The 20,632-nt window shown below is 34.5% G+C and overlaps 1 protein-coding gene across 3 annotated transcripts in view; it reads left to right on the forward strand.

Moving 5' to 3' along the window:
* BCAP29 (B cell receptor associated protein 29) overlaps positions 1–20,632 on the forward strand; it is a 120,539-nt gene that overhangs the window by 70,874 nt on the left and 29,033 nt on the right. For all 3 annotated transcript variants that reach the window (XM_077165150.1, XM_077165232.1, XM_077165069.1), the window contains exon 6: positions 5,096–5,204. In XM_077165150.1, the coding sequence (XP_077021265.1) occupies positions 5,096–5,204 (109 nt within the window). The remainder of the gene's footprint in view (positions 1–5,095; positions 5,205–20,632) is intronic.

The following is a 20,632-nucleotide window of genomic DNA, read 5'->3' on the forward strand; positions in this document are numbered from 1 at the left end:
ATAACTTATGTAGACAGCTTGACTGAACACCATAAGTACTTGGAACCTTGGGTAGGACATGAGATTTTGTTGGTTTGTCCAGAGTGATGCCCCGATGAATCCCAGAATGATTCAATCAGTGAGTGGAAAAGTATTTGCAAAGTCCCCATCAGAGAATGGTGAGAATGGGGAGAAATTCAACTTCCCCAAGTTGAATTCTTGATATTCTCACAAGCAGTGTGGATAACCAAAGCTATAAGCTGAGCCCCCAGTCTTGGGGTTTGTTCATATGAAACTTAACCCCACAAAGGATAGGTCAAGCCTACTTAAAATTTAGGCCTAAGAGTCATCCCAAGAGAGCCTCTTTTGTTGCTCAGATGTAGCCTTTCTCTCCAGCCAACACAACAAGTATACTCACCGCCCTTCCCCTGTCTACACGGGACATGACTCCCAGGGGTGTGGACCTTCCTGGCAATGTGGGACAGAAATCCTAGAATGAGCTGAGACACAGCATCAAGGGATTGAGAAAAGCCCTAGAATGAGCTAAGACCCAGCATCAAGGGATTGAGAAAGCCTTCTCTACCAAAAGGGGGAAGAGTGAAATGAGACAAAGTGTCAATGGCTTATCCTGGAGGTTATTCTTACGCATTAAGTAGATATCACCTTGTTATTCAAGATGTAATGGAGAGGCTGGAGGGAACTGCCTGAAAATGTAGAGCTCTGTTCCAGTAGCCATGTTTCTTGATGATGATTAAATAATGACATAGCTTTCACAATGTGACTGTGTGATTGTGAAAACCTTGTGTCTGATGCTCCTTTTATCTACCTTGTCAACAGACAAGTAGAACATATGGAATAAAAATAAATAATGGGGGAATAAATGTTAAAATAAATTTAGTTTGAAATGCTAGTGATCAGTGAGAGCGAGGGGTAAGAGGTATGGTATGTATAATCTTTTTTTTCTGTTATCATTTTATTTCTTTTTCTGAATTGATGCAAATGTTCTAAGAAATGATGAATATGCAACTAAGTGATGACATTGTGAATTACTGATTATATATGTTAATGTTTTAGTTCGTTTGTTAAATATTTTTTTAAAAAGGTATGGGAAAGTTATCCACGCAAAAAAAAATAAAGATCCCTAATAAAAGAGTGGCCAAGAGAGATCAAGTGGAGTCAAGAGACTACTCTGAAGGCAACTCCTATGCAAGCTTCAGTTCGATAGTGCTGATTACCATGGTTTGCTAAATCCCAACCAGCATCACACGTGTTTACTCTTGAGAACACCTGAGATGGAACTGAGACTCTATATAGACTGTGTGCACTAAGTTTGCTTTCCTTGAACCTACAATCCCCAGAGGGTTCCTTTGGTCAGATAAATCCTGAAACCCAAAGGGACCAGCCTCTTCAAGATTTTCGATTGATTTCATCCCACTTTCCTTTAATGTTGACATCCCTTCTCACCATGAAAAAGTCAGAACAGGCGTTGCCCAGGGATGCCTATAGATTGGGAGAGTGATAAGGGTAGAAGGAGGAGGTATAACAGAGAGACTAGGATTTAGCAAACAAGTATGACTGTTGAATCACTCTATTAATATTCCATCTAGCGTCTAGTGTTTAGGATCAGCTAGAAGGAAAAACCTGAGCTGGTGAAATAGTAGCCCATGACAAACCTGGGATCTGTTCTGTACCTATTTGCTGAAGTGTGCTTTGAAAATTCTTGCTTTTTTATTTCTTTGCCTTGTATATATGTTATATTTTAAAATAAAAATGTAAAGATGTTATTAAAATATTTATGAATCTTGAAAAAATAAGAGTATTGATTTTATATCTTTCTTTTTTAATGTAGACATTTAGAGCTATAAATTTTCCTTTAAGGACTGTCTGTGCATCCCATACATTTTGGTATGCTGTGCTTTCAACTTTTGTTTATCTAAAAAATTTCCTAATTTCTCCTGTGATTTCTTCTTTAACAGATTGTTTAATGAGTATGTTGTTTAATTTTCACAAAAATTTGAATTTTCCAGTTTTCCTTCTCTTAGATTTCTAATTTCATTCCATTGTGTTGAAAAAGTTACTTTGTATGATTTCTCTCTTTTAATTTTATTTGAGACTCTTTTGTGGACTAACATGGTCTGTCCTAGAAAATACTTCATGCACACTCAAGAAGAATGTGCATGCTATTATTCTGGGGTATAGTGTTTTATTAGTCTCTGTGGGGTCTAGTAGGTTTATAGTATTAAGTTTTCTATTATCTTACTAATCTTCTGCATAGATGTTCTATCCATTATTAAAAGTGGGGTATTCTATTTGAGATTCTACAAAAGTTCCAGATACTATGGTTACTTTCCAGAAACCTACAACCTCCAGATGGGTTCTTAGGCCAGATAAGTCCTGAAATCCAGAGAGGCCAGCCTCTCTAAAAGCATCAACTAGTTCCATCTCCCTATCCCATATTGTTGACATACCTTTCTAACATTAAAAAGTTAGAATGGGCATATCCCAAATATCCCTTAAGATTGGGAGAAAGATTGGAGGAGAAGGTGGAGTTATAACAGAGAAGATAGGATTTCACAAATGAGTATAACTGCTGATTCATTATTTAGTTTCCAGTGTCTTGGAGCAGCTAGAAGGAAAAATCTAAAATTGTGAAACTGTAACCCATACCAAACTCTGAAATCTGTTCCACAGCTAATTGTTTCTGTGTGCTTTGAAATTTATTGCTTTCTTGTGTATATTATTTTTCACAATTAAAAATAAAAATGTAAAAAGTGGTATATTGAAGTCTCCAACTAATATTATAGAACTGTCTTTCTCCCTTCAATTCCGTCCATGTTTGCTTCATATATTTGGGGGCTGTGTTTTTTTGTGCATATTTGGATATATTTACTATTTTTTAATTATATGGAACTTCACCTCTCACTGATTTTTTTTCCAGTTATTTGTCAAGATAGGATAAGTTGTGTGGGACAGTGAATACTTGTATTATTGCACTGGTTCTGTTGAATTTCAGATTCCAGGACTCTTGATCTTTCTCCAGGTTCAAGTTACACATAATAAATTTGGACAAGTTTACAGGTGCAGTAATGAAAATCTATTTATAACACCAACACAAATGCAACTTTTCCAAGTCAGTGGCATAATAATTCAAGCAACCAGTGTAAACATTCCTGCAGCTCAGTGGTTCTATTCCAATTTGGGTAATCATTGGAGATTGTTGGAGCTGAATTCAATGAAGTCGCACCTAGGTTGTTTTGAACTTGAAGTGGGCAATAAATTAAAAAGAGATTTGGGATTTTTTTTTTCTTGTTCCTGCTTTTAAAAAAATGCTTTTTAAAAAATTGGGGGAAGATATGAGACTCCTTCAGTTTCAATATGTATGTCATTCCTCCTAGCTCCCAAAAATATGCTCTAGGATTATATAATATAGTCATTAGAGCTCTTCATTCTGAGACACCTAACCTCTGTTATATATAGTATGATAGTAGTGTATTCATTCTTATGCTATAGTTTTTATTCTCTTCTTTCATCCTTTGCATCAGATTGATGTTACTTGAGAGCAGAGCCCAAGAACAATCTGTTACATTTCTATTCTTTATAACACCTTGCATAGTATAATATTTGCATGTAGATAGTATTCAGTAGAATTTTGTCAGTTTTTTTAATATACCAGCTTATATTATAAAGGAATCACCTGGTAGTAGTAATTACTGTCTTATGTCTGTTCAAAATTGTTCTGATTTGCTTTTTTTTCCTGAACTATGGAAATTGTAGTGTCAAATTGCTGTTGCTTTGTTTAGTCAATTGACCCATGAGAATGTGTATATATTTTATTTTTCAAACCTTGATTTTTTTCTTTCTTGGTAACTTGAATTCCTTTACCAAATTTTTAATGATAATCAGCAAGTTTATTAACCCTATTAAAAAAAGAATGAGTGTTTCTACCAAAACATACAGAATATGAAATTTTTACTCTGTGATGATTTTATTTTGTTTTATTCTTAAGATATTAATTTTTCTTGCCTTTAAAAGATAAACAATAAACAAAAAATAAGCATTTTAAAGCCAGAATAGATTTTTAAATATAAAGAGCATTGTAAAGGATTAACTAATTAAAAGTAATCTGGAGACTAGTCAATAAAACTTAGACAGAAATTTAGCAAGCATAGAGTTACCCGTTATTTTCCAATTACTACTTAATGTCCTCTTACAGTCCTCATATAAGTATGTTGTCTTACAAATTTGTCTGTATAAAAATAGTCTAAATGGGCAGCTGTGCAATTGAAACATAATGGTTTTCCAATTAATATACACCCTCAGAACAGTTTTTTTTCCTTAAATTTGCGTCACACAATTTAGGGAAAAAATGGCTCACTCGTTATTTATCTAAATACTTTAAAATTTTAACTTATATCTGTTAAGCACAGATTCATTAAGGATTCCATATAAGATAGTGAGTTAAAGCTTAATAGGTTTATTGAGAAAGAGAAAAACAGATTGTCAGCAAAGGAAGAGCAGGCCTGTGGGAGCCAGCAAAACCTACTAGCAAAAGGAAAGCAAAAATGGTTCCAACTCTCTTTCTGATAACTTGCGGTTTTAAAGGAAAAAACACACCAAGAGGGGTAGGGGTGACATATGGCTGCAAGCATCATCTGGAGATATCAGGCTGGTGCAGATCATGACTTCATATTCAAGGTTATTAGGTCTGGCCTCTGGCAGGTGGGGTGTTGGCACATTTGTACTGATCTGTCTTGCCAGCACATCAGGTCCTGTCAGAGGAGCTGCTGAGGGAGAGAAACTAAGCCCCCATGCCACAGAATCCGTTTTGTATGTCAAGTTTTATTTTCTGAGGCCTGACAATATCATAGCCCCACTAGAAATCTTTGTTATTTTCACTGCAGAAATTTCAACTACAATAAGTAGAAATCATTGTGTATATGTGCCAAATTTCAAGTTTCTGATGGCAAAAATACATTGTAGAAAATTACAAAATACTGAAAAAGATAATGAATAAAACAAAGGCCAACCATTTTAAGTAGATCACTCAACCTATTTCTTGGAAGAATGGCTAGTGCAACTTAAGCTTACTTCTTCCAATAACTTTCTTTTGTGATAGATCTTGAAAAGCCATGGTAAGAAAGAGGAATACATTTTGGAAGCAGAAAATAAAAAACTAATAGAAGAGCAGGAAAAACTGAAAACTGAATTAAAGAAGACTTCAGATGGTAACTTTGTGTGCATGTGCAAATATGGAAAGACTAACATGGTATTTCATGCTGTTACACTCACTGTTTTCCCTAAAACAAAACTAATACCTTAATGTCCTTCTGGCTAAAATATCAAGAATGACCTATCTCGAAATTCCTTTTAAAATGTGAAGATAAAACATTGTTTCAGCCAAGAGAAACATGCTCTGTTATACAGAAAAACATGTAGGTGTGTCAGATCTGTGTTGTAAATACAGATGTTCCTGGCTTAGCAAAAAAATTATGTTCCTGAAAGGTTGCTTGTAAACACATTTTTGTAAAATGAATCACATTTTTCCATTATCATATATTGCTCTTTCAGAGAAGCAATCACAGGGGGACAGTTTTGTTTACAAGAAAATATACTGCTTGTCTTAGACCCTAATATTTCCTACCTGTAAGATAAAGGGGAAAGCATTCCCTGAAATAGATGGATAGGCATGGAATAAGCAGCTTTCTGGGACATTAGCTGAGAATTTGGGTGCCACATACCAAAATACATTGCAATTTGGGCTTGGGATGAGCATCCTAACTCCATTTCCTTAAAAAAATTTTTAAATGGTTCTGATAGTATTTCTTTTTTCTTAGTCAAAGAAAAAACTATTATTGCCTACAGCCACATAGCTCAGGAAAATAGTTATTCAAAGTCTAGAATCATCCAAAAAAAACTCTGTAAGTTTGTAGCTTGACCCCCCGGGCAGCATGTCTGCTTGCAATAGATGTTCTTTGTAGAGGAATCTCTTCCACTATTTTAAAAGGAAGGGATATAAATTGGAAAATGTTCAGTGACTGAATCCAGGATCTACTTCACACCATTTACAAGTTTAGATTTCTTTAAGTAGGACTCAGTTTCCCTGGACTATACTTTACTGTTATTACAGATCCATTTACATTGTTTGAATAGAGTTTATTTCATCCGGGTATATTTGAATTTGAGATAAAAAGCAGGAAAATAAAAGTTAATCCTGCAAAACAAAACAAAACCCATGGAAGGATATTCCATGTGATAAAAAGTTCTTTACTCACTATCTTACTTCTTATTTAAAGTAAAAAAAAAAATAGTTTTAAGACAATAAAAACGTAAATTAATCTTCTAGACAAGGTGTTATGCTACATGGTTGGTATAGTCTAGCACAGAATTCAGGAATCTTGCTCAGTTAGTACTGTTGCCTCATCTGCAATTCCAAAAGATCTGGAACTTGATTAAGATGTTTATCATTATGAAAGTTTAGTAGTCACCTTACCCTCTACATTAGACGTTTCAGGAGAGAAGTTAGTGTTCTCTTTTCACCCAGCATAAAATATTCCTGCTAATTATTGTGAAGAAAGCAAGGGGCTATTTCCAAGATACTTTTAATTTGGAAAAAAAGTTGTTTTAAAATCTTGCTTTCTTTTCTTCCTATCTGCTACAGATTTCTGTTCTTATGTACTATGCAGGTAGTATATTAATAAAAGAGGATGCCATGCTACCTCTCTCTTTTCTTTTTTTGGTCTTTAATTTTTTTTAATTAAACATTCTTAACATTCTTAACACAAACATTCTTAACGTGCAAACATTCCATACATGATATACAATCAACAGTTCACATAGTAATGTATTCCTCACCAGCTATCTCTCTCTTAAACCTGGTCAGTTTAGTTTCTCCTGACTTTCCCTTTCAGATAAGAACTTAGTTTCCAACTCTGAGATATTTTGAGCTTTAACTATTTAAGTCTGAGATGTAACTCTAAACTCATTATCACATCAACTTCTCTTTAATTGACAAACGTTTGGAAAAGCTGAACTCTTTGATAATATAGTTATTGTGTTTATAAGCAAATAACAAGGGATACTAGCTTCTATATTTGAACTGTAGACTCCAGAGGTACTTTTTAAGTGAACCAATGTTAAGGTGAAAGCAGATTTTACCTGTTTGAGGATGTCCTATTTGGTTTTTGCAAGATATACAATATTTTATGAACACTGTTTACCCAGAGTTACTATTTGAAATAACATTGTATTGACCTTGAAAGACCAAAATCTGATTTCAAAAGAAAGCATTTCCATGCCCATATTTTCTTGACCTATAGCAGTCAAATTTATTAAGACGAGCTAAGAAATTATATCAGAAGTGTAGGGTTTGGATTAATTCAGCAGCACAATGCCTTGTACACAGTAACACTGAAAAATATTTATTAATTTCTAAAAATTGAGGGTATTAAGGCTGACAGTGCTTTAAAAAGGTTTTAGAAAGATATTTTGGTATTTGAAACTTGACTGAAAAAAGTGTGATTTATGTTTTTGTAGGGGCAAATAGGACATTTTATGAATTTTATCTTGCAGTTTCTTTAAGTGAACTATTTTCTTTAAGAAATATTAGTGAAAATAAAACATAAAGAAAATATGCATTTAAACTGGTTAGCCCCAAACTGGTAAAAAGAAGTTCTGAAAGCAGGTATTAAGAACACTATCAATGGGTACATGGGTGGTTCAGTGGTAGAATGCTGGCCTTTCATGCAGGAGATCTGGGTTCGATTCCTAGACCATGCACTCCCACCCCCCCCCCGCCCCCCAAAAAAGAACACTATAAATAGTGCCAGACTTTCCTTTGGTTTTTAACCACCAGCTCATAGTTTGACCAGAGTTAGTAAATTAACTGTGCTACAGTGAGTAATATTACCCTAGTAATCCAAAAGAGAGCATGCATATACCAAAGCACCTAATTTACACTCAGGACTTACTTAGTCAGGTGCAGGGACCTGATCTATCATTTTTAATGATCTGTTTAACAGTTACTCTGACATCACGGTGTACAGTAGTTGGGTAAAGCTCTGCTATGAACAAGTGAACCTAAGTTTTAAAGAATTTACAAAGCTCACAAACTATGTATAAGAAGTAGACCTTATACAAGGCAAAAAGCTTTTTCTTATGTCTAAGGAAGTCAATTTCCAGAGGCCTCATCCAGTATAGCTACTAGTACTTATTCTTATAAATACATAATTTCTTGACATTTATTCTTATAGCTAGAGGAAATACATACCATTCAATGAATACATGCATCTGAGTAGTGGTAAAAGTAGATACAGTTTTAAAAGTGATTAAGGCAAAATCTTTGACCCTTCCCTCTTTTTTCTTCCTTTCTTTCCCCACCCTCCTTTCTCTCTTTTCTTCCTTCCCTCTCTCTCTTTCTCTCTTTCCTTCCTCCCTCTCTCCCTTTCTGGCATTCCCTCTTCCTCCTTCCCTCTCTTTCCTTTCCTTTCTCCTTCCATTTCCTTTCCTTTCTTCCCTACCTTCTTTCTTCAGCAACTGAAAAGAAAACTTTTCATATAATGTATTCTTAGCTAAATCATGTACATGTGACATAATTAACATTTCCTTAAAAGCATACCAATTGAGGAAAAGGAACTTTTAAATAAAATACCCTTATCAAAGAGTGTAGGAACAGAATAGAAACTAAGCCCACTGTGAATAGTTAAGTATTGGCAGCATACAATAGAGAACCTAGATTTGAACCAAGAAACAGAACTTTCTCTTCCCTATTTAAGATATTGATAATTCAAATCTTCCTGGATAAATGCTTCCATATCATCTTAGCTTCCCTTGGAAGAAAACATTTCCTTTTACAGACTGACTTCATTACACTTGAAGGTGTTTGGGTAAAAAAAAAATATGTTCTTTAATGCGAATAAAAAAGCAGGTTATATTAACAATAAAGACCAGTGAGTGAGATTAGTTGAAGTGTTCTTCAAGAGCTATTAAAGATCAAGACAAAAGGGAAAATGACAGGGCATATACTACTGTATATGTCAGAAATCCTAAATTGCTTCTTTTTGAGTCTTAAAAAAAAATAAGACATGAGCTTTTTATATTAATTTAAAAATACAGGGTTTCCATTCCTTATAATTGAACTATTTAAGTCATTCACCTATCTAAAAATAAGCTCTCGAAGTCCAAACTGAACGTTTTACAGTCCTTTTACAGTTGTAAATTTTCATGGACTTGAACTCAACCATCTTTAGTGCAGTTATATCAAAGTGACCATCTTATTTTTAAATTATTAATTCTTAAAACCACATCTTTTTGGTTACGGTCATTATATTTTTTGCGAGATTTGTGATTTGAATAAGAATAAAACATTTTCTCTCTCCTCTGTTTACATATCTGGAAGTTTCCTTTCCTTCTTTCATTAAGTGAAGAAAAGCCCATATTAAAAAAGAATACTTTGACACGTGTGACAAGAATCAATATATAGTTAATAACATATTAGTTATTTAAAACAAGTATTATATATGGCCCATCTTTTTAATCACATTTAGCTAAATTGTTTTTGTTGTTTTTTGTATGCTGTTTGGTGGGGCTCACGTTTTATTTCATGTGACTATCCTGTTATTGCAGCATCATTTGTTGAATTTTTTTTTCTTTTTTGTGAAGGGAAGGTGCATGGACTAGAATCAAACCCAGGTCTACCGCATGGCAGGCGAGAATTCTACCACTGAACTACCTTTACACCCCAGCTAGGCTTTTTTTAAATAAAATTTTAACACCATTTATTATTTGATCTCTATATTATCTTCATGAGTATGTGGTGATATTGTCAAACTAGAAAAAAAAAGGGCATGCTTGCTAAAGAACTACTTTTCTGAGACTAATATGTATGATATTTTATCCTGTTTGGCTCCCAAATGTATTCACTTTTAGTTGTGATGTTTTTCTTTCCTGTGAGCTTCTTAACCCTTCCCAGGGCCTATAAGAATAAATTAAACTGTTCAAGTGTCATCCAGTGACCAGCAGGAATAGTTAGGGGGAAAACAGTAATTTAAGACAGAAAGACAATAGGAACCCCTTACATATTATTGACATTATACCAGCAGTATAAATGATATCTACTCTGAGGAAAGGCCTATCTAATTTCTACAGAAGAGCAAGAGAATATTTAGAGAAAAATAGTCTCTTCTGTGAAGGTGGGTAGATCCAACATGTGTGTATAAAATGTCTGTGATTTAGTTCCTCCTCTTTGTGATACATAGTTAGTTTACCAAAAACACGGGTGGAGAGTACTAAATACATACTGAATGAAGGAGTGTACCAGATGATAAGAATGTAATGAAGCACAGTTCTCTGAAGGTGCTGATGGACAGAGATTGGCAGAAAAATAAGTGAAACGGCATTACTGTTATGAGAAGAGCAAAGCATACAGAAAACTAGTTGGTCTGTCAGAAATTGATGTATCACTCTGAAAGGATACAGTGAAAGGTAAACCTGTAAAGATTGAAGGAGGTGACTAATTGGAATACCTTTGTGTTCTTCTCTACTTTCTTATTCTCTGCCTAGATATGTGTGATTACTAAAGGTAAATACTTTTGTAATGGCTTTATCAGCTTATATCAGGTTTATGCTAACTGCTAAGTTAGGTACAGAAATTGAGCTGCATAACTCCAGTGTAAAAGCACTTTCAAATGGGGAAAAAAAAATGCGCCAGCCTATTAGTAAATGGTTATCTTTGGCATGTATGATGGGTGACTTTTTTTTGGAGTTTGAATTATTTTCTATAATGAATTTCCTTAACTTGTACAATGAAAAGGATAGATTCTTATTGTTTAAAAAAACAAAAACAAACTCTACTTCACTTATTCACGTAACTGATGCAGTAGTTTTTTGGCTTGAATTATCTAATTAATTGACTCCATTCTTAACTTTACTATGAAGGTAGACACTAAATATTAGAAGTTTAATCTTATGCTGGATAATATGAATTACATTGAAAAGTGTATGGCAATGCACTTGGTAATCTTAAGCAACTCATTGAATCTTTTTAGGCCAGTTTTCTTTTCGGGAGAATGAGGGAATAAACTGGTTAACTTTAACATCTGTTATATAACTCTAAATTATATAATTAGGCAAAAGTGATCATCAAGAAGTGTTTTCATTGTTGGCTTTTTTGACGCTTAAAATTATGTTTATTTTTTATGAAAGAAAACTGTCCACAGTAACTTTTCCTCTTTTCCCCAAATTTAAGTTCAGCAGGTGGTTAATTAAACCATATTTCTCACATTAGAAAAATGTTTCATGCAGTCTTAGAATCATTAGGACAGGACCTGGCATGTTTTACCCATCTGTTAGCTCACAGCCCAAGTGTGCAATGTGGAATGGAGCCACAAATCTTTAATGCTAACTCCCGTGGGTGAAGGCATCTGGGAGGGAGATGATAGGACATATCCCAGTAAACATAACCATTTCTAATTAGTTTTTCGGTGTGGCTGTTTGTTCAGAACATCTATCGGAGCCATTGATATGGAATAATAAAACTTTGCAGAAGAGGAGAAATGATTTTAGTAAATAAATGGGCTTGTTCTTTTCATTAGTAAAATATTACATTAGAGAAACCTAAAAAAATTATCTTTATTTAGGCTCTAAGGCAAAAAGTGATCCTGTCACCATTTTGGTAATAGTAATTTGGTTAGTGGTCCAAGAATCAAATTTCTAATATAGATCTTCTGATTCTTTTCCTGAACCCTCTTGGTGGTCACTACATGGACATTTTTTTCTTACTAGAGGTATTAATGTTTGGCTAATACTTCAATGTCTGCTAGGGTAATAAAAAAGGTCAGTTCATTATTCTGCATGTGTGAAGTCAAAAATGAATCTTTAGGTTTATATATGTATTTTACTTATCTGTATATCCATACTACTTCTGAACCCAGATAGTTGAGAGCTCAGTTTGGGAATAGGGGAAATCAGTGTTTTTTTAAACTAGCCTCCTGGATAAATACTGAGAAAACATGTTGAATTGATATCTTAAGTACAACTGTCAAATAATTTGTATAATGGAAAAGAGAAACCAAATAATTAATAGCTGGTTCATATCTGTATACTAAACCTAAAATTCTAGAGTTAGAAGAAATCCAAGAGCTTCTAGCCCAACTACCCTCAAGTGAGAGATCAGAAAACCAAAACTGAGAGACTGACTTAACCTAGGCAGTCAACTTAGAGCAAAGCCAACGTTAAGACCCAGTTCTGATACAGTATTTACAGGCATGCCTCATTTTATTGCTGTTTGTTTTACTGCATGTCACAGATATTGCATTTTTTACCAATTATAAAGTTTTGTGGCAACCCTGCCTTGAGCAATTCTGTCTGTGACATTTTTCCAATACCATGTGCTCATTTTCATGTTTGTGTCACATTTTAATTAGGGTATGTACATTGTTTTTATTATTTATCTATTTAAATATTTTTATCTAAGAAAATAAACAATACACTTAGAACGACCAAAATTAATATCTTAGTTAGCTTATCCATGGCATATTTAAATAAAATATCTAAATAATCATTATAAGCCTGTGTTTGTACAAAATGTTTCATAAACCAATTTAAAATTAAAGCAAGGAAAAAAGTCTACAGATGCAAATATCAAAGTTTCTTAAATTCTAAATATTAAACACTACCTTAACTACCATTTGATTAGCTATTAAAACTACATTCTCAAAATATCAAGTATAAAGTTAATACAAATAATCAACTTTGCTATAATAATAACTTCTTACTAAACATTTTCGAGTTTTTTACTTCAGGATGCTATTTCATCTACTATTACTCTAGCTTCCTATAGTTTTTATTTGTCAGATTTATATATTCTTTTCCCTCTATCATTTTTTATCCTTTAAATTACCCTTGCTATATACTCTTCAATTCTGTACCTTCCTCCAGACTTCCTTCTCTTGTCTTTTTTCAGTCGCCAGAGCTCCCTTTAGTATTTCTTATAGGACAGGTCTCTTGTTGCCAAATTCTCTCAGCCATTGCTTATCTGCGAAGATTTTAATCTCTCCCTCTCTTCTGACAAGATTGTGTGCTAGAGTAGACTATTTGGATTTATTCTATTTGAGCATGTTTGGTTAGGGATGTTTATGTCTTTTATAAGGGTTCAGAGATTTTCCCCCATTATATCTTCAACTAGCCATCCTATCTCTTTATTCTTCTCCTTCTGTGACACCAGTAATTATTATATTTGTATGCTTTATGGGTTTTTTGTGACTTTATGGTATTTCCCTGAGATCAGGTTGTATTTTTTCCATTTCTCTTGCCATTTGTTCTTTTGAACACACAAGTTCAAATGTCCTGTCTTCTAATTTGCATATTCTTTCTTCTACCTCTTGAAGCCTACTGTTATGAGTCTCTTATATACTTTTAATTTGATATACAGTATATTTCTTCTCTGTGATATCTGATTATTTTTCTGTTCTTTAAATCCTTCTTTATACTGCTCCAGTGTCTTCTAGATATCCTTTAAGTCCTTATGAACAACCTCAATTAGCTGTTCCAAATTCTCTGTCCCTTCAGGTAATTTAATTTGGTCATTTAGCTGATCTATATTTGCCTGCATCTTCACATGCTTTATGATCTTCTCTTGTAGATGGGGCATTTTAATGTCTTAATAAGTTTATTTTACAGATTTATTTCCTTCCATCATCTAAGATTTTGAATCGACTTGTATTAGCTTTGAAGATCACCTTTTGAATTTGCTTTCTCGGTCCTTCCTCTTCAAAGGAAATCCCTAATCTCAAGGGAGAATTGCTGTTCTACTTAAGCAATTCTGCTTTATTTGAGAGCTAGGCAGGTAGGCAATTTGTCAGACTGCACTTTCCGCTTCTCCACAGCAAATGGCACTCTTGAATCTTCTTGTCGCCTTAGGCCCACCTGTCCCTGAATGCAGGTGCAGTATCTAGCAGCCAGTCATGGTGCTCAGCTCAGCTGACTTCTTCAGCCTCACCTCTCTGTTCATACAAACCTGCGGTCTCTGGGCCTGCATGGAAGAAGGGGAGTGTATCAGGACTCAAGCAGATCTATTACAGTGCTTGGATATGAGCCGGCACACTCTACATCTTCCCCTCCTCCTCAGTTCCTTGCCAAAAAGAACGATACCCACAGCAGTGTGTCACAGGGGCGGGCAGTAGGCCCTATACCTTGACTAAGTGGAGTCTGTGCACAGGAAAACTGTGTCTATTATCTTTCAAGTTCACCACAGGAACTGCCAGCCCCTGAGCTGAATGGAAAATCTTCCCAAGCCAGCTGCGGGGGTAGGCAGAGTTGTGACCAAGTACATTCACCCTGTTCTCTCTATCCCAGTTTCTCCAGTTTTTCTCCAAGGACCTCCCTATGTAGGATAGAAGACCTCCCTCTATAATCATTCGTACCTTGGAACTACTGTCTTGGTCATTTTTCTATTGAATCTCTCGTTGTTGTACAGACATAGGGTCAACTCAGCCTCTCCTATTTCGCCATCTTGCTGGAAGTCTGTACATTGTTTTTTTAGATATAATGCTTTTGCTCACTTAATAGACTACAGTATTGTGTAAACATAACTTTTATATACACTGGGAAACCAAAAAAATTCCTCATTTTATTGTGATACTCACTTTATTGCAGTGGTCTGGAATGAACCTGCAATATCTCTAGGGTATGCCTATATTTTAACATCTCCATTTTTATCAGAAATATTTTATTACACTTCTGTTACAGATTAATTCTGTTAGTAAACATTTGTTGACTAGCTGTCCTATTCAAAGGAAATGCTGTGGACTGGTAAAGATTAAAAGATGTGTCAAATAGTGTCTCTGCTCTCATCTGGTAAGGGAGATAAAGCTTGCATGTAAAATAACCACAAGTATGATGAGTGGTAGAAACAGAGCATTCTGGACTGTCCCATCACTTGCTAGTTGTCTGTTGGTCTGTTGCTGCCTTGCTTCCCTGAAACTTGGTCCTTAGACAAAAATATTTTTCATTATATTTTGTAATTTTGTGGATCAGTAATTAAGAACCAGAATCTGTGTTTTAACAGAATTCCTAGGTGATTTATATGTACATTAAAGTTTGGGTAGCTTTGCTATAGTCAATTAGTATAGAAACAAAGGAGCCAGGAATAAAAAGAGTAAGTTGACCTTGACACAAATTGTCTGCTTTCCCTATGGCATGCCTCAAGACTTGGACTTTTCTTAGTATATTTGTACTTCTTGATTTCCCTTACTATAAATTATATTAACACATTTAATCCCTGCCCCAGAGTAGTCCTGATTAGAAGGGTCCCCTGTGAAGATTTAGAATTATTTTACTTTGGGTGGTCTGCAGAGGATCACACAATGCATTATGCAGTTTTGCATGGACATCTGTTGTATAAACAGAGAGCTGGGGATCCAAATGTCCTTCTTCCAAGTCATTAAAAACATTGTTTTACGCATTTTATGTTATGACTTCATGGCCCTTTTCCACTGAATATGTGTTCTTTCCTTAAAAGCACCGTATAATAATGTTTAAAATACATTAACTGATCATTGTTTATGGCTTTCACTGTTTCACTTGAATCTAGAAATTGGCTTTAAAATGTTTAATTTAAAAATGAGCTTTCAAGCATTTTTTCTGAAGGTGTGAAAAGAACTCATTATATTCTCAGACATTTTGAATAGACTTAAAATACAGCTGGTTGTAATTTAAAACGGAATTTCTGTTCATATAATTCATATTTGGATTTTAGCTCACTACAGTAATGACCCGATATAATTCTATGAATAATTTTATGCTGCAAACTAATTTCTGTCTCTTAAATGGCAGTATTTGATATGCCATTTGGAAATTAAACAAATGCAAATTCACAGTATTCAAATCAGGACTTCAAGATTAAGCAACATCTCCATAGTAACAGTGACAAAGTAACAAATGGTTGCTCTTCAAAAAGAAAGCATTTGCAAGTTACTTGAGATGAACAGATGAAAAAAAATTGGTCATTTCATATCTTTGCAGAAAATTCTAAAATAAAACGGTGACCTACAGATTAAATATTGTCCACATTTCTCTGCATAGAATTTTTTAATCATTTCCTAGAAGTCAAAGCCCTTAGAAAAATGAGATGAAAGGCTCAGCCTCTGTTTATCTTTCTAGGGCTGAGGCTTCCAGGGAAAAAGGTTTGTGTCCAGACGTATGTTTGAGAGTAGAAACCTGAAGACCTCCCAAAGTAGATTTTTTACAAAAACAACAGGGAAGGAATGTTCTTAGAACACCTCTGACCAACTGCGGCTTGAAAATATAAAATCAGATGTTGGTTTGTAGGGCAAATTGTACATTTTCTAGTCAAATCATTGACAACTTTATTTTTCTCCAGGAGGTAAAAAATTGGGTTCTAGACCTTAATTACTAATAATTAGTTCTGTAACTTGGCTAAATCTTTGGGCCTCAATTCCTCATTTTAGGTGAGAGGTGAGATTTGGGCACCAATTTAATTGTAAAGAACACTAACCTTGGTGTCAGTGAAACTGGATCTTTGTCCTGGCTCCACTGTAGATATTTGGTCTTGAGCAAATTACTTCATCCCTTTGGCCTTCAATTTCCTTATCCAGACAATGAGACAGTGGCCAATGAATGACTCATCTGTATCCCCTCCAGTTTTGGCATTTTAGCAGCAGCATTGGCTGAGCCTAAAAAGGTAATAGATAGATCAGGAGAAGAAAAAGTTGATAGAACCAGAGCTGTAATTGGATTGAAGAATGCTTTTCTTAAATTACAGTAACAGAGATCTCACCCCTATCTTTTCAGCAGGTGCAACCTATCACACCAGCTCTATATGCCCCATAATGTTTTAACCATCGTTCATATCTTCCTTACTCTAATTTTGTGACCACAGATTTATTTAGAATCTTATTTAAATTTGATTCCTTGCTACCTGCCTGTGCACTTGCAGCCTGTAATAGAAAAGGCACTTAGGCATAGTTCCAGCAATATTGGGAAGCAAATACATATTTTTCCTTTTCCTTTCAAGTGATTGGGTAACAGGAGGCTGAAGGGAAAAAGATATATACACACAATTTTGTTTTAATTACTGTGGGACTACCAGACATACCACACCATAACGTGCCCTTCCATTATATTCTTTATGCGTAATCAATTTGAGAAGCACTAAACATAGAACAATGAAATGTGGATTCTAGTCACATTTATACTGTCATGAGCTTAGATTAGCCATTCAATCTCTCTAGACCTCAGATTTATCATTGCAGAATTTTTAAATGGGGCTAGATGTCTAGAGCTCTTTTCAGTTCTGAGAGTCTTTGTTGATATGATCATAACTATAACACAAGGTAGACACTATAATGCTTTATAAGAGAAGGTAATCATATTAAGTCCGTAATTTTTTTATTTCTGTTTAAGAAGATTCCTTCCTCCACTGGTGATTTTTATTTTACTGTGGTAAAATATATAAAATATAGTAAAATGTAGTTGATGTTTTGTAGTTTGACATTTTGACTATTTATAAGTATGTAATTGAGTGGCATAATTACATTCACAATATTATGCAACCATCACCATTATTTCTAAAACTTTTTCATCACCCCAAAATAGAAACTCTTTACCTATTAATAACTCCCAATTCCTCTCCCTTCAGCCCCCAGTCCCTCTAGTCTACTTTATGTCTCTATGAATTTACCTCTTCTAGATATATATAAGTGAAATAGTACATTGTGTGATTTTGTGTCTGGCTTGTTTAACCTAGCATAATGTTTTCAAGGTTCATCTATATAGCAGCATTTATCAAAACTTCATTCCCTTTTATGGAGAATAATATTCCATGATATATATATATATATATATATATATATATCACATTTTGTTTACCCATTCATCTGTTGATAGACACTTGAGTTGCTTCCTCCTTTTTGGCTATTGTGAATAATACTGCTATAAACATTGGTGTATCAATATTTAGTATGAGTCCCTGTTTTTATTTCTTTCAGGTATACACCCAGGAGTGGGATTTCAAGGTTGTATTTTCATTTTTATTAACATTTTACATATACATAATTTTAAAGTCAAATAGTACAGTATCACAAGGTTTATAATGGAAAAACAGCAGGCCCCTAGGGCCATTTTCCAAGAATTCAATTCCTTTAGCTATTTCTTAAATATTCACCTTCACATTTCTAAATGCAGTATTTAGGTAGCTATTTCTTGAATTTTCAGTGTGGATAATTATTGTTCACTTTCTAATATGAAAGACAAGAACTGAGCTCTCTTTTCTCTCCTAACTCCTTTCTTAACTCCATACTTCTGATATAAATATATCATATTTTTTATTACATCACATTATATGACTATGTAGCCATTATTCATCTTCATTCTGGAGTTCCCCTTTGCCTCTTTTCTGTGTTGTTGCCCTCTTTCCTGGATTCCACGTTTGCTACTTTTGTGGTTTACCTCCCTTCTTTTGGTAGAGCATATTACACCTAATAACCATAATTTCCTGAGCAAGAGTACATGAGAGATAAATAAGTTTAAATTTTGAATGTCTAAAAATGTCATTATTTTAGCCTCACCATTGAATGAAAATTGTGTACTCACAGAAATTTGAAGGTGATGCTTTAGCTTCCATTTTTGCTTGTTGACAAGGCTGTTGTTGATCCAGGTTTGCTCCCTAATACACACAAAAGCCAGTCTGTGACACCAGGGCTTCAAAGACAGGAAGAGCTTTATTACAGAGCACAGTGTAAGGAAACGGGAGGCAAAAAGCCAAGCCTTAGATCTGTTTCTCCCAACTGGAGAGACTCTGAGAGTCTTATAGAATTCTGGTAAAGGTGTGATTATAATAATGAGTACAGTGGTCTGAGGTGACAGAAACTGGGGTGGAATGTTGGTAGAGCATGTGCAGACAGGTTATATACCCAGTCATAGAATGCATGTACAAAAATGGCAGCCTTGACACGATGGGCATGAGTTTCAGTATTGTAATGAGCTGTAGGTTACTACAGGTTAAGTAACTACAGTATTATTACACATGCCTAGAGGCCCAATTCTGACTGAAACTGGTTTTATCTAAAAGAAGAAAAACCAGAACTGAGGTGGAATGGCTTAGGTTGCCTCATTATTAAACATGAGGTATTGTTTGCAGGATCATAAGACCACTAAATTAAAAGAGCAGGATAATAGGTAGGCACTAGGTCACAAGATTATCTATTCCTTTGCAATTAATTACAAGGAAAGACATCTGGATAACAGTTCAGTGTTCTATATATAAAAAAGTGAGTAGGCACAAGCAGTTAGTTCTCAGTTGCAAGGCCTGTCTTATGGTTCCTGGTCCTTTTTGTACGTGATCTGTTTTGTTTTCTTTTTTCTTCTGGAAACTTGTGAAATCTTTTGTCCCTGGAGTTCTGAAATTTCATTTTGAGAGATATTTAGGTGGCAGAGTCAACAAGATATGGAGAATGAGAAAAAGTATATGTTTAAAATAACTCTAAGTTTCTAGTTTGATTGACTAAGTAGATAGTAATGCTTTTTATCAAGATAGGGACCAAAGGAAGAGTGGTGTGCATTCTTTTATTTTTAAGGAGAAGCATATATAATGAATTTATTTATAAATATGATGAAGTTCAAAGGAACATCAGGTCTCCTAGGAAAAGAAGACTTAGAGGTTTGAAAGGTAGTCTGCAGATGCAGTCTAAACAATCATGTATACAAAGATGATAGTTGAGCCTAGTAGTTAATGGGAATGTCAAGGAAGACTGTATTGAGAAAGAAGAAAGAGACCTGAGCATAGAACTCTAGCAAATACCAACATTTGAGAATTAGTTTAAGAAGAATCATCAGAGGTTTTGCCTCTGGTTATGCTATTCTCACACATTTAATTAATAGTAAAAATTCCCAGAATTCCGGGGAGATTACATATTTTGAAATTGTATCCTTTATACTCAGTGTATATAAATAATATTAAACCTTACTGATGCTATGGAAGGTAGTTAAAGTATAGAATACTATATGTATAAATGTAAATAACACTCTTTGGCAAGATATTTAAAAACTACTAACATCAAAGGGCATGGGAAATAAATAGCTAGTAGGGTTGGAGCAAGTTGGGATAGTTGAGGAAACTGAAACTAGGGAAGCCCATGTTATTGCCGAGCTTTCCTCTCTCCTTGGGATCCTTTAGTTTTCTACAACTTAAATCTTTTTTTCAGAAGAAGCCTGACAGTATTTTCCTTCATTTCTCCTTCCCCATCTTGTTTCACTTTCCTCTTAATTGATGGTAGGATAGTGCTGTGAAAGGTAAAATTTATTTACCATCCACTTCCAAAAGTTTGTGTTTCATTTCAGTAAGTCTTCACACAAAGTGGTTTTCCTGGAAACTTTCACCCTTTTGCCATCTACTGTGATCAATAACATATTCTTCTGTATATGAATGTCCCTACAGCCTTCATGAACCATATACTCCTCAGCAGTTTTTGTGGGACCGCAAATGCTTACATGTTCCTGGATGGTTTCATGTTAAAGGAGTTTTAGGAATATGGAGCTTTTGCTCAGTTCAAGGTATTGAGCTAGATACTGGGAGGAATACCAAGCTGAATACAATATTATCCCAGTCTTCAAGGATGTCTAGTGAGAAAGGCAAATTCAC

Source organism: Tamandua tetradactyla, chromosome 1, assembly GCF_023851605.1.
Source record: "Tamandua tetradactyla isolate mTamTet1 chromosome 1, mTamTet1.pri, whole genome shotgun sequence".
Lineage (NCBI taxonomy): Eukaryota > Metazoa > Chordata > Mammalia > Pilosa > Myrmecophagidae > Tamandua > Tamandua tetradactyla.